The 14,943-nt window shown below is 39.8% G+C and overlaps 1 protein-coding gene across 3 annotated transcripts in view; it reads right to left on the reverse strand.

Annotated features, from left to right (window-relative positions):
• The window catches only part of tmem132e (transmembrane protein 132E), a 510,081-nt gene that overhangs the window by 45,224 nt on the left and 449,914 nt on the right, over positions 1-14,943 (reverse strand). For all 3 annotated transcript variants that reach the window (XM_085798304.1, XM_085798303.1, XM_085798305.1), the window contains exons 4-5: positions 13,707-13,899; positions 3,560-3,703 (exon numbers count right to left, since the gene is read on the reverse strand). In XM_085798304.1, coding sequence (XP_085654430.1) covers positions 3,560-3,703; positions 13,707-13,899 — 337 coding nt within the window. The remainder of the gene's footprint in view (positions 1-3,559; positions 3,704-13,706; positions 13,900-14,943) is intronic.

Genomic DNA, 14,943 nt, shown 5'->3' on the forward strand with positions numbered 1-14,943 from the left:
ATATAGAAAAAAAATGGCAATGCTTGGTGAGAGAACACCGTTGTGGCTCTCTCATCAACAGCATGTTTAGCTTCATTGAACCGATGGCTCCTAACAGAGATCATCACTCAGACAAAAGTGGGAAAGCAGTTTTCAATCAGTGGTGACTCTGCTGCAGACCTGCTCACATTCATTTTGCTTTACGTGTCACCTGACGGCTGCATCACAGAGGGTTTTGTCACTTTGCCAGAGAATCAGTCCGTTGTTGGTGCTTTACAAGACATGGGCATTGATTTCTATAACTGCAGAGGCCACTGTGCGGTATTTACAATGGCTGCATTCAGGCTTTATACAGATTAACCCTTTGGTGTAGTGGCTGCTGTAGAAGGAGATGGAAGAAATATTTTATTTCACATCTACATCTTCATCAATTTCAATTCATAATAATTATGACGTCAAAAGGTCAATTTTGTGTATGTGGGAAATACCTGGATGTAACTGGATGGTCAAGAATTTCAAAACACAATTGTAGGTTCTGAGGCCAACGCTCGTAAAATCCGCGCCCGTATCACTCTTGTTACTGGTTTGTGCAAAACGCATTCTGGGATACTGGGCTGTATATTTCAGTGTGAACATTAGCATGGTAATGGCATACTGATTTGTTCCCTTAGTAGGCAGTATGCAGTATATATAGGGCCATACATTAGCAGGAATACAGCAATGATTTTAATGTGGACTTGTGGTTTTGAGGATGATATGATGGAAGACTCAGCTAACAACTAACTAATACTCCTTTCCCACTGGCCAAAAAACCCATTTAAACCCGCTAACAATCGGCTTTTAGTGGCAGTGGAAAAGGTGCAATGAGCCGCGTCGACGCGGTCAAACGACTCGGCAAGCGACGCGGGTTAAAATCGCCTTTAATCGGCTCGGCTCTGCTCGGCTTGCAGTGGGAACGCCAGACCCGCGTCAACCCGCTAATTTACGTGATGATGCTGAACGTTACGTGACGCCACGTCATCGCGCCGGTCGCGTCTCATATCACGTACCAAAACAAAGCTCTGCTCCGCTCTGCTCTCACTCGAGACTGGGATCAAAAGATCAAAGAACACTGACCGGAAACGATTGAAAAAAAAGAAAAGAAACAACAGTGTGTTTAACTGACGTGTCGTGCCGCGGACGAACCTTCATATGGCCGTGGCAGACTTGCTGTCCTCCGCGGTCCTGGTGCTCCGCAGGTCGGCCAGACACCTCGTCTGCCTCGGCCGACAGACCTCCGTGGCGGGCGGCTGTGGCATGACTCGCACCGCGGATGAGAGCGGGGCAACATGGTTGCTCTGTCTGATCCCCCCGTGGGGGGTCAGACTCAGCTTATTTTGGTCAGTGGGAAAGGGGCCAAATGCCGATTGTTAGCGGGTCGACCCGCGTTTAAATAACCCGTGTCGACCCGCTAATTTTAGTGGGAAAACGGCTTAATAATACTGTAAGTAACTAACACACTAATCTTGTGTCTTGCAGCCCATATGTTAACAAATTGACAAAAATCTTTCCTGAATTTCTAGTGCATTTGTGTTTTTGCGTGTTTTCTTAAGCTTCAGTACGTCAAGCTCTCAGGGCCCACTGTGTGTACAGCCGTTTTTTAAATTTTCCTTCCAAATCTTGGTCTCATTGGAAAACATTTACCATGGATTCACAGCGTCATGACAACCAGCACAGAGACTCTGGGAGCTCTTTCAGATAATAGACTGTCACCACAGGCACAAGCAACGAAAGCACTGTACCAGAATTCAAGAGTCACTGAAAAAAGTAAAGTGAAGATGGAAAGCTTCTTGCTCGGGATGGGGCCAAGAAGGAAGAAGTAGAATTTCACAGAAATTCCTTCATGTGTAACATGTGGAACAACATACTGCCTCGTTTTCTCAGGACCGACAGTGCTCCGCAGACAAGGGATTTATGTCATGCTGTGTATTTGATCGGCTCATTGAGGGATTATGTGGCCAGCCTTCAGGATGATTTTGGCAACTTTGAGTGTGATGCAAGAAAACATCATCCGACTGTGTCCCAACACTACAAAGTGCACACACACACACACACACACACACACACACACACACACACACACACACACACACACACAGAGAGGCACAAAGACAGACGAATGAAGTGACTCTGACTGTGAACAATCCAGCCCAGACAAGTTTAAGGCAACAGTTGTTATTGCAGACATATTGTGGGACTGGATATTTTTTTCCATTTGTCTCCATAGAAGATCTTTGTGCAGGAGCAGAAAGGTGAAGTGGAGGAAGATTTTATGGATGAACTTGTACAATTGTAGATAATTCATTAAAAATTCATCAGCACTGTCACTGCTGCAAACTGCCAAGAGGAAGAAAACTACAATGTGTGTTGATCCAGAACTCTGACTATTTGTAACTTTGCCCGTAACCGGTGCCAGTCGGGAGGGTTCATTTTTTAAAAACTGGGCCTCGATGGGCCAAAACAGACTAAATCACCTGTCTCTGATGTCCATTGAATGTGATAATTGGATTATTCTCAGCATCATTAAGGATTCCTCTGTAAAAAAACAAAGGAGAAAAACTGCTATGCAGCAATGTGTATTTGGTTGTGCTGCTGTTGCATTACTGCTGTTATTATACGCTGCTGCTGCATTTATAGTATTTTTATGTCTCTGTTTTATTTGAGTTCTGCACAGTGGGATGACTTGTGCCTCTTTAAGGGTGTTGTGGTTTTGCCTCAGCAAAACAGGGTGTTCTGTGCTGCTACAAATGTTCTACCTGTTGGTTTAGAGAGCTAAAAGCTGTTGGCAGCTTGCAGATGAATTGTGATTGCCTTCTTTTTTTCTTGTAGCTGTCAGTGTGTGCGTGCGTGCGTGCGTGTCTGTGTGCGCGTATCGGCTGTGTAATATTCCAGATAATGGCACATTTTTTCTGGGGTCACATCTCCCTTTCTGAGATCATGTTTAATTTGATCAACACCTCACCGTGCTGCCTATACAATCTGCCTATAGCGCATTATATTATGATTGTAATTGACTGGAGAAAATAATAACTGCCCAATCACAGCCCCTAATGTGCTCTGAAAGTTGTTGTGATCCCACTTTAATTTGCTTAATCAACTAACCAGAGTGGATATTGTACACTTATCCTGGATTCCCTGTGAGTCTGAGCAGTAATTGTTCTGGATACTGGGACATTGGCAGTAAATGCGTCTGCAGCCTCTGTGTTGCACTCAACCAGAGAGCAGTTGGGTTTTGCACTACAGGTAAGCAGAGCTCTGTGGATGAGGTGCTGCAGAGAGCACATTTTACTGCTCCTTTGCAGCTATATTGATTTATATACAGAGTTTTATGAACATCCATTGATTTTATCTGAGGCACAAGGCAAGAATCAAATCAAGAGTACATATGGAGCAGACGAAAATGAAATTTTTATGCTTTCCTGATGTTCTGAGTGTGGTGCTGAGCCACTCTTTAGTATTAGTGGAAGGGTAAAGGGATTACAGTCTCTAAACTGATGTCCTCTCCAAGATACAGAGATTGGGGAAGTCAGGTTCACTGTACCTTTACAATGTCTTCATTTGAGGACTTGCACTGCACGGAGGCCGAGACGTCGGTGACTGCTCCATTCATCTCTATGGAGACCATTTTGACGGGGATGGCAACAGTGCGTCCGGTCAGAATGGCTGTGTTGATAATCTCAGTGTCCTATGGAGAGAGAAAAATGGACATGACGTTCATGAAACAGCAAGAGGCAGAGAGGGATTTTCCTTGATATTTCATCAGCGTTACCAGTGTCCACATTTAAAACCATTTCTATCAGGGCTCCTGTGTCTCCCCATGTGACAGTCAGTGGCAGACCACAGCTCATTTCACCGAGATGCCTTTCATTGCATTTCATCAGCTGACATTTTCATTTAAGTACAGTTTTCTGTTTTTTTGTTCTGATAACTACACTTAAACTGGGTGTAAACGTATAAACGCAAATGGAAAAGAGCAAATTCAAAGGAAAGCAGTAAGCTTAGCTGTAATTATTCTGAGAAAGATTTCTGAATTCAAAGCATTGAGCTTAAAAATTCCTGCTGGATAAAAGGCATGGCATTTACTGTACCGCACAAGAGCTGATGCAACTTCCTATTATACAGACTGTACTTTGAGCACATTAGCAGGAATCAGATGAGATGTTAGAAGAGTCGGGTTTTTGCTACAGCAAAGGACGAAATGTTCCATTGAAATCCAAAACAACTCAGGGAAATGCAATAGGGACAGGGACATGTGTCAGTGCAACCTCTTGGTAATAACAGGGAACATTATCAAAATACTACAAAAAAAATCTTACAGTTTCATCCTTTTAAAAAATTCAGTTTCAACCATGTGAATCAGCATCAACCAGGAAATTGAATAAATCAGTCATTTAGGTCAGTTGTAATTAAATAAAATGTGAGAGAAACAATAAATATAGAGTTAATTTCTTTATTGTTCTCAAATATTTCTAAATGTGTCTATAATTACAGTGGCCCTGAGAGATCTACTCACTGCAAATAGGCAAAGCACAAGCAAAGAAAACGTTCTCATCAATTTGCACATGCCTTGCAAATACTCACAACACAAGCAAATATAGAAACATGCAAGTAGCACAAACAGCAAAAATTCTTCTAGAGAACAACATAAAAAATACTAATAAAAAAAATGTGTCCACAGAATAGATCTGATGTTACGCACACAATCCAAACAGCATCTGAGCAAGGTTCACCACCTTTATGTGTCCCCTGTAAACTTTGTTGTGTGGTACCAAATGATGTTGAACTGCAGATGATTTGACAGTTTTGTCTGTTAGTGCATAGACTTCTCAGGGTAAAGATGTCAAACACAACGAGAACACAAAAACAATCTTGAAAAATGTGATAAATATATCTAATTTTTGAATTATTATTTTGAATGAAAAATTGGAAAGGTTTTAATATTTTCATAATGTTTCTATATAATCAATACTAGTCTTAACTATTTTCAGCTCTGCTAAAAAATAGTCCATAAATTCTGATAAACTAAACTACCCATAAACAAACAAGGCATTGTCATCCTATCTGTATTTGTATTATGAATGTGCTGGAATGCAAAAAGCCAATTAAAATACACACCAGGCCTCCACTTGAAGTTCAAATCAGTTCATTACTCCTTTTTTTTTGCACATCATGTAAGCTGCAAGGGGGGTAACAAGTTTTCTCATTACGCAAGTTGCCCAGGAGAGAGACTGAGACATGCATAATTCCCCAAATCAAAAAAGAGTATATTTCTGCCTTACATTCATCTTTATCTTAATAAGGGTGTACAGCATGAAGTATCTTTCTTCATGCTGTAGTTTTTCATAGGTTTCTATTCAGCTGCAAAACTTGGAATGTATTCATTTGTTTATTCATAGAGGGAATATTATACACAGACACAGCACAGTGTTTTAAAGGCATCTTCTCTATGTGGCAATAACAAACACAGGCAGCTCTGAAGAGTACACTCTAAACTCTACCTCCATGAGTGCTATAACACACCAAGGTAAAATATATTGAGATAATCACATAATACAGCTTGGAAAGTTTTAATTTACCAAGCGCTTTGAGTTTAAACACTTCTTTTGAATGCGAGACCTGGGTCAATATTAGAATATTAAAGGAAAGCAAAAAAAAAAAGAACAAGTGGAGAAAAAAGCATTCCATATACCAAGAGAGACCTACATGTAACAATAACAAGAGGCAATTACTAATAGAGGCATTTACTATGGACATGGTTCCACCAGAGTCACAACTTTTTAAATTTCACTTTATTCTACAGATTTTTCCAAGTGGCTGGAGCAGAAACCATTAAAGCTGATCTGTCTGCTGCCTGAGCAATGTGCAAAATGAGTTGTAGCTGAAACTAACCTGGTCTGATACTAACAAATCCATCAAGCCATATACCAAGAACATTTTAAATAGAGAACAACTTCAATCTATAACATATAATCTGAAAACATGAAGACGCAGAAATATGACACAGACTTTGATGTCTGCTGAAGCTCGGCCACTCTTCTATGGAAAGTGTCTAAGGTTTGTCTAAGATGTTAAGCAACAAAGGCAGATGGCAGCCAATTTTTTAACACCAAATCCCAAAAGCAGCCTTTGGCCAGTGGTGTAACTTTATCACTCAGTCAGTCAGTGACATTTCCGTTGACTTGACTGGCCCTTCTGGAAGCACTGAGGACTAATGCTTTGTCAGACATTACTATGTTAATCAAACTCTGCTTAGGCTTTAGACAGATCGATAAATAAGGCTGCACAGTTCTGCTTCTTTTCTCTGGAATCAATACTATCATTTGCAGCCCTCACTGTGGCAATAACTGCGCAAAATCCAAACTGAAACTTCAGCATTGATACATAAAAAAAGTCTTTGTGCCAGTTATATGTATGTTCAACTCTGTTAACTGTTATTAGGTGATGTCTCTAAAACAGATTGGAGAAGGTGTAGGTTAATGTAAAAGGCCTGTGTAGTGAAGAAAGTACAGCTATACACTATGTAATGTCATGTTCAGAGAGCAACAGCACACATAATGTATGATAAAGAAATGAACACTTTTTACACTAGTCCTTCATATTGTGAAAAAAGAAAATAAGACTCTTCACTATTTTTAAATCTCAATCATAACTCTGACGGATCCTCTTTGAAATGTTAAGTCCCTTCAGAGTGTCACACGGCCACATTCCTGTGTTTTTTGTAATAATCTGTGCTGTATGATTCCTTTGACTTCAGGTTCACTAATGTTTCAGACCATCATCAATCAATCACATTAGCTTGGTTTTATTGTTTGTCAAATTTACTTGCTGAACTTAGACATCAAAACTACAATTAAGTTCTACCATACTGTCTTTTAACCAGCTGAAAAGGAAATACGACATTCAACAACAAGATTTCTTTCGATTTTTACAAGTAAGAAACTTTGTCACAAAGGATACCACAATACTGGAGTGTCAACATATTTCACATGTAGAGAGACAACTCTTTTTACAGAAATCTGGCAGGTCCATTAGCTTATTCTATAATATCCTTAAGGGGTATAATACCACAAATACCTATTTTCTGAAAGGTCTATGGGAAACGGAGCTCAATGTTAAGATAACAGATAATGACTGGAATGATGCGTGGAAGAATAGAAAAAAGTTGAGTGTGTGCAACCGAGTGAGAGCCATGCAACTGCTCCTGCATAGGGCCCATATATCTCCCTCTCAACGTCATAAATTCAATCCTAATTCATCTCCACTGTGCCCTAAGTGTAAAATTGAGATTGGTAGTCTTACTCCTTGGTCGCACTGCACGCGAAAGCTGCACGCGCGCACTGCGCGTGGCTTCTCGGGCGCTTGGGTGGTCGCACTGGGAGCTACTTCTCCTCCTCTCTCTGCGCCAGTCAGACATCGACTGCGGTCGTTCATACTCGTATTCACTCGGTTTTCCACACACACGTCATTTTAAACACATGTGTGTGTGTCTCATGTGCAGACGCAACGGTCAAATATGTATAGATGGACAAGCAACAACTTAATTAATCAGCATTTAATTATTTTATTTTGAAAATTGACCGGATTCTCTCGCCTTTTCTGTGCCCGACTTCCTGTCTGGTATGATCCGGTCTACCCAGCTTGACAGACGGCGCCCTCGGCGCGCGCGGCTCGCGTGAAAAATAGAAATGAACCGATCTGAAGCGCTGCAGGCGCGCGCACTGCGCTCCACAGCGCTCCACAGCGCGAGATGTGCGACCAGGCAGACCTGTTAACATGTGCGCCTATCTGAAACTGCCTCCGCTTCAAGGCGCTGCGCTTCGGTTCCGCGTCCAGTGCGACCAAGCTGTCACACACTGTTTGTGACACTGTAGAAAAATTAATAAGTTTTTACTCATTAACAGAAATATCAACCCCTTACATCTACTACTTGGTATGTATCTGACCTGTCCATCGCTGACAAATTTAAAATAAAACTTTATCAGACACTTGCTTTTTGTGCTAGAAAATGTATTCTTTTAAACTGGATAATTGATAAAGCTCCATCTAAGGTTCAATGGCAAAGGGTGGTACTCGAATATGTTGCTTTAGACTATCTGACATATAAACTGCACAGCAAAGATGATGTTTTTGGTAAAACATGGGAACCCTTTTTGTCATACCTTGGTTTGAATATCTCTACCATTTTTGCAAGAGGGTTTGTATCATAACTGAAAATGATCTGCGTGGCAGATGACATACCATTTCAATTTTTTGTTTGTTTGTTTGTTTATTTCTGTGTACCTCCTCTGAACATGAGCATGTGAATGTATTATGCACGCACGGCAGTGTATACCTTATCTTTTGTCCTTAACTTATTTTATGGGATGACTACAGAATCTCTCGCCTGTACAAATTTGAATCTGAGTTGGTATGTGAGCCAATGTATGTTATGTTTGTTTGTTTGTTTTTGTTATGTATGTTCTGTCTTATTTCTTGAAAATTTGAATAAACATATTAAAAAAAAAAAGTAACTACAATTAAGTTATATCTATATAAACTCTTCCATTGTAGCAGAATTGTGTTTGTGTTATTAAAGCTACAGAAAGGTGGGAGAAAACCTTTTCATTTTAGTTTGATTCCTTGTATATTTATTTACTTATTTGGGAAAATGTGGCCAATTTACACGCGGTGCAGCACAGCAGACCTCTTCGGGTAAGTGACGGGACACTGGGGGTAAAAATCTAATTGAAAGACATCATCCCTGAGCTCTCCTTGCTGTTTTGGCATCTGGTAAGTATTATACTACACAAGACACTTTACAATTAAACGTGTGCCGCTCTGGGAGCAGTAATTATACTTACCTGAATTCTGCTCGGAACAAAAATCAGTCATGGCTGCACACTATCATTTAGCTTAATTACATTGTGTATGAAGTAGCAAAACAGTTATTAGATACTCTGTTTTAATGCTAATTCAAAAAATGGTGTAATTCCAACAACATGCTGGACTGAATTGGTTTATTTCAGTTAAACTGAAATTAAAGTATAAACAAAACTACATGCAGCAGTTTTATTAAAGCCTGTGCAAAATATGATCAGTATTCTTAACACATCAATATTAATTTATTCTTCTTCTTTTAAATCTATTCAACAGAATTAAACAATGAGAAGGATCCTGTCAGAATAACGTTTTCTGTCTGAAATACAAAACTGAATGAACTGAGAAAAGAATTGACAGATGTTATCTTGTTGCTTTCTTACTATTCATTAAGTGGTAATTGTTGTTTTTCTCTGTACAGTTGTGCTCATGGTCTTTAAAACAGAAAAAACAAAACAAAATTAAGGATGGATTTGATTCAAATCTCATTTATTCTTATCCAAAGTTTTATAATTCCATATTAGTTAATGTTGTTAACATCTATTATTTTGATCCCTTTTCAATTAGTTGAGTCAATGTCATGTGGACCAATTTGATTACAACAATATAATTTACTTTATTCTAGCATACATATATGACACTAATATAATTTCTCTAAATTACAGAATTGTGTGCATTTTCTTTTTTAATATGGGTGTGTATGATCTCCAAGTTGTGTTTAAAGACGACAGAGAGTCTTTTCTTGTGGTTATTCTCGTCCCGTTACAGGTTCTGTGCTTCACTGGAAGTAAGGCGAGGTTACTAAGAGAGCACAGCTTAAATGCTCAGTTCAATTACGACTGATTTCACCTGCCTCTGAATAATGCAAATAACACATTTTACCAGATGTGGATCTTTATAAATGAGTAAAGGTAAACATGTGAAAATACGATGGCGTGATTTCAAGCTGTGAGATTTGTGCAGAAGAAAACATCATTTCTTATTTAGCATCTGTTTGCTGCTGTGGCTAGGTGCCGCTAATGGAGCTGTGAATCTTGCATCATGCTTCCTGTTTTCTATCAATAACAACGTTTACTTGAAGAGACTTGCAGTGACTTCGTGTTAAAAGTGTAAAATTAAGTCCTAAACTTGATTTAACTTCATTTTCCTGTCACAGTTTCTCCTCCTCCCTCCTCTCCCCTCTCCTCCTTCAGATGTTTCTGAGTGAGTTGTTACAGTGGGGGGTCTATCCTGCACCTTCATCTCCGCTGCTTTGTAACAATGTGCAACATGTTTTGTGTTCTGGAGAGAGAGCTGCCTCCCACCTCTCCACATCAGCACTTTCTGAAAGTGCTGAGCCTTTTTACAAGCTGTCAGTGGGTTTCTGCCACCTGCTGAAAAGTCCTGCTTGATACGCATGTGCTGCCAAACTTAAAAATGACAGTTATTCTACAGCGAAACAAACTTCAGAGCCAGCTGTTAGACTGTGTTTCCTTGATTACAACCTCCTCTGACCTGAGCCATTTCTTGTTTATAATGCTTCCGCTGGTTAATGCGAGAGGCACAGTCGAGCTCATAAAAAGCCCTTGAGACAGATTGGTTGGTTTGGTGAATACACTGTGGCCATGTTCTTTGTGTTAATTGCAGTATATTCAGATGGTGAACATGAAAGCATCACTTTATTACCTCAGTGCTTCTGTAAATCTGCAGCGAGGTCACATCCAGACTGTAAACACAACTTTTATAGCCATTATCACTATTCTCCGCTTAATAATCAATCACAGTCAATGGATCATTCATGCCACAATAAAATAGCCTTGAGGGTTGTTTAAAGCACAATATGCAGGAGAGGTTAAGCACATGAACTTAGCCTCGCCTACTAACAATAACAGCAAACAGGAGAGCACAAAAAACACCACTGTACAGATTTTTCTTTTTTTCACAGAACTAAGCTACAACCTGTTCAGCTCAATTGAACAACTAATATTACAACTTTTAAAACAAAGGGCCTAAAAAACTAAAATCCTCAGTTTCTGTGAAGAAGCATGCGTTTTGTCAGGGTTGCTAGGCGACAGGAGCGGAGCAGTGAGGGTGGGCACAGCTCCACCTGAATGGGGACACAGTTATTGGTTGATCAATGTTAAAAGTCTTTAAATTAAGTGGACATTTTAATGACTAATGCATGAAAGCTTCAGCATATAATGGCCACCTTGAAAGGTCACTGACCTCAGCATTGTATTCTACCACTTACCGCCCCATTACTCTCCATTATAATCATGTGGAGCTTTGCCAAAAATGCATTTCTGTTCAAATAAGATGCTTAATTGCTGCCGTGTTGAAGCACAATTTCCTGGTGTTAAAGTAGCTATAGGTAAAGCTGTGTGTTTCACTGAATTACATGGCTAGCACATTAGCTATTCACTCTGATAAGAAGATAACATGCTGGCTAGGTTTGGATCACACCCATTTGTCCAGGTGGCTTTGACGTGTCTCAGAGGCCACATCTGAAATGTCTCCATGTCTTCATGGTTAAACCTCGTACTAGCTCATCTGCTGCATCAGTAATATACAGGAACTGATAATCAAGCAGAGATCCAACAGCAATAAGAACATCAATCGATTCTATATGCACAGGAAGGTATTCATTCTTTCATTCATTAATTCGTCTTCAACCTGAACTTTACATGAGTCACACTTTGATACAGCTGTCAAACGTATTATACAAACGATCAGACTTTCAGATCAAGATTTGCCACTTCAAAATGTCGCAGCAAACTACTCAACAACCTGCCAGAATGATAAAGTCGGTCTGTTCTGTTTGACGGTATCTTTGATGAGACCACCTGTTTTCACTTCATCAAGCCTGTTTCATGCATGTTAACATTGTTTCACTTGGGCACTTTTTGCTTTGATAGAATTCATATCAATCCAATTAGTCAGCATGTAAGAAAAGATGGATTAAGCTCATCTTTCAAGGAGGCCACAGCGCCCACCTGCTGGACGGCCTCACATTTGGGAATCGATAAACGTCGTCTGATGATAAAATATTTTCTGACTTTGCCTGACTCCAGACTTCACCTCTTTTTCACCCGATGTCTTCCTCGTTCTCACTGCGCTGACAGAAACGAGCAGGCTGAGTTGATCTGACACACTCTTAAGTTTGTTTTTGAAGTGAATTGTGATTATTTATATCGCTGTCAGCGATGCTTGATAGACTAATTGGAAGCACTCAGAGAATTCCCAGGGTGTGAAAACTTGCTGAATTGTTGGAGTCTGACCTGGCTTAGTCTGCAGCGTGTCACAGATATTTCTTCCCTTCTTTCCATTTGAAAACAAATGCAGCAAAGATCTCTTTTCTGCCGAGACAATGGAGGCTGCTGATGACCTTGAAATTGCCTGTGAACTAAAAACACTGAGGATGATGACAACACCAGTCCTCTCTAACTGTTCCATACAGTGTTAACACGACTCCTCTGCTTAGAAACTGCAGCTAAAAAGCATGAAAATCACACAGCGATGTCGAGGTGCAGAGGTGGCAGGTGGCTATGGAAAAAAAAGAGAAGACAAGCACTAATAGTTCCTGCCATCTTGCTTCAGAATGTAAATTTTACAAGGGAGACGCACACAGGCAGAAATCTAATTTTGCTATGCAGCTAAACACATCTGGGTACAAGATGCATGCTAATCCCAAATGTCAAGGGGACCCGAGATATGAAGTGAACCTTATGTTACGGCAGATGTGTGGTACACTGTCATAACTGCAGCTCGAGTATTTAATGGAGCTTTAGGTGCAGAACAGTAGTAATTATGCAAATATGTAACAGATAACCAAGGTTTGTTGTTCTTTGATAAAATATCAAGCTTTGTGCTTAGAGATGGATGTAGATTTTTTTAAACTGCTTTGCAATATTTATGTATTTTGAGAGTTGCATGCTTGGAAAACCCCCTTCCTCTACACACGACCTGCATCCAGTCCTCTACATGATTCACCAGGCACGGTGCATTTTAATGAGCGGAAATGATGAGAGGTCGGGCTTTTTCTTTCACTGGGTTTCAAATGGAGTGAAGCAAGAGGGGAAGTTAAGAAGCCAACACATAGCTGGAGGTACTCGGCACTTCTTGCTTGATTAATTTCCCTTTGTTCCCATAATCTGTTTACTACCCTCACTAATTGCCACCTTTCACGAGGCAAAGAGAACAGCCCCCAATTTAATGACTAATGGACGCTTAAATGTTCTGGGATTGGTTGACTTTCATAACAATCAGCAAATCGCTGCAGAGAGAGCAGTTGATTGGATTTATTTGCAATGACAATACATCTGTCTGTGTCATGTCTAATACTCTGTCACATGACTTTTTTTAAGTGCAGGCTGCTGCAGGGGATATTTAAATATATATATATATATATATATATATATATATATATATATTTACTGTGGATACTTTTGGGCTGACACATGTAAACATCAATATGAGGACTGAAAAATCTGGGAAACTCATTATGAGCAACACACGGTAACAGACCTTCACCTTTACCCTTGCAGTCTGTACAGACAGGTTTCTGGGCTATTTGCATATACTCTTGTAAATGCGGCCCTATAAACCCTTCTAATTTCAGTGCACACATACTATTCCTTCTCCATGGCAACCTGTACACAATGGGGAGTGGAATATTTCTCCAGGAACAAGGTTTGTATGTGATCAAATGTACTGATGCATGCAATTCAATTTAAACAAAACATTTCAGTTCTGGTGGCTGAGTTGGTCTATTGAGTTTAAATAATCAAAATCAACAATATTAAATAATTTAGATTAATCTGACAATCATATAAATATTCATTGGTTCTCCTCACCATAGCCAGAGGGATGATGGCCTGGATATCCCGCTGCACCACCGTCAGCTCCGTCACAACCTTCTCCGAGTCTGGAGGCGGATTCTGACCCTTGTAGTCGATGTTCCAGTTGATCCTCCTGGTCACCGACAGGCTGGTGAAGTTCTCCATCTCAAAATCCAGCTGCATCACCTCAACGTTACCCAACACATCTCTGAGTCAGAATGAAAGACACAGATGTATATTTTAATAATATGAGGAACTATGGCGGAATGTAACAAGAAATTCCAGCAATGCATTCATTTCTAGTAATGAAATAGTTGACTGGATTGTTTTTAATTATTAAACATGCCATTTAGTGAGCTGCTGGCACATAGCTATAGAGTTATTTTTAAAGTTTTCCTTGAGTTACCCTTCAGCTGAAAAAAGCAATAGTGTGTTTCTTCAGTTTTCAATATGTGAAGGAGTGAAATGAAGATACTTGTCATATTTTCAGCATTTGCACATCTACATATCCCAAGTTGATGAATGTACTTTCAACACAGTTTCCAGACTGATTTCAGTATTCTGCTTGTATCAATGAATCAATATCCAATAAGCTGTTCAGACAAGATTTGAGGATAAAAACCCACCATCTGGCTCTCAGATACCCGGTGGCCTGTTATCAATGTTATGCATTCAGCACAGTTTATATAAGTTATCAGACACATTCATTGATGAAAAGGCCCAATCATAACATTTCATTCAGTCAGCTGTAGACTGAGCAGCTCCCTCAGTCTGATTGGTGGATCTCAGACTTCCTGACAGATACAAGGCAGTAAACAAGGCTTCAGGATCTTAAAGGTCACAGTCAACTGTTTACAACGTCACGCTTCACAATTGGAATACTGAGTTCACTTTTTGAAATTTTATCGCTTTTTGCTCACATAAATTTGATCGGTGAATGTGAAAAAAAATAAGCAGCAATGACACTGGTTCAACACTGTAGCCGTGAGGAGACAATCCTTCATATTAGTGGTTTTGGTTAATATGATTTTATTAACAAGCCATTATGATAAATGCTTTTGAAGCCACACTTTTCTTGATTAAATGAAGTCAAGGTGAAGAAGCTGAAACTATGCTAAAGCATATTACAACCCGATTCATTCTCCCATGCTGCAATTTAATCCTTTAGTGACATAATCCTTTTAGAAACCCTTTTTTTTTTGACTGGTCACAAACCCTGAATACAAAATGTTCCTTCAGTGAAACTAAAAGG

Source organism: Trachurus japonicus, chromosome 14, assembly GCF_045865225.1.
Source record: "Trachurus japonicus isolate A0001 chromosome 14, Traja_1.0".
Lineage (NCBI taxonomy): Eukaryota > Metazoa > Chordata > Actinopteri > Carangiformes > Carangidae > Trachurus > Trachurus japonicus.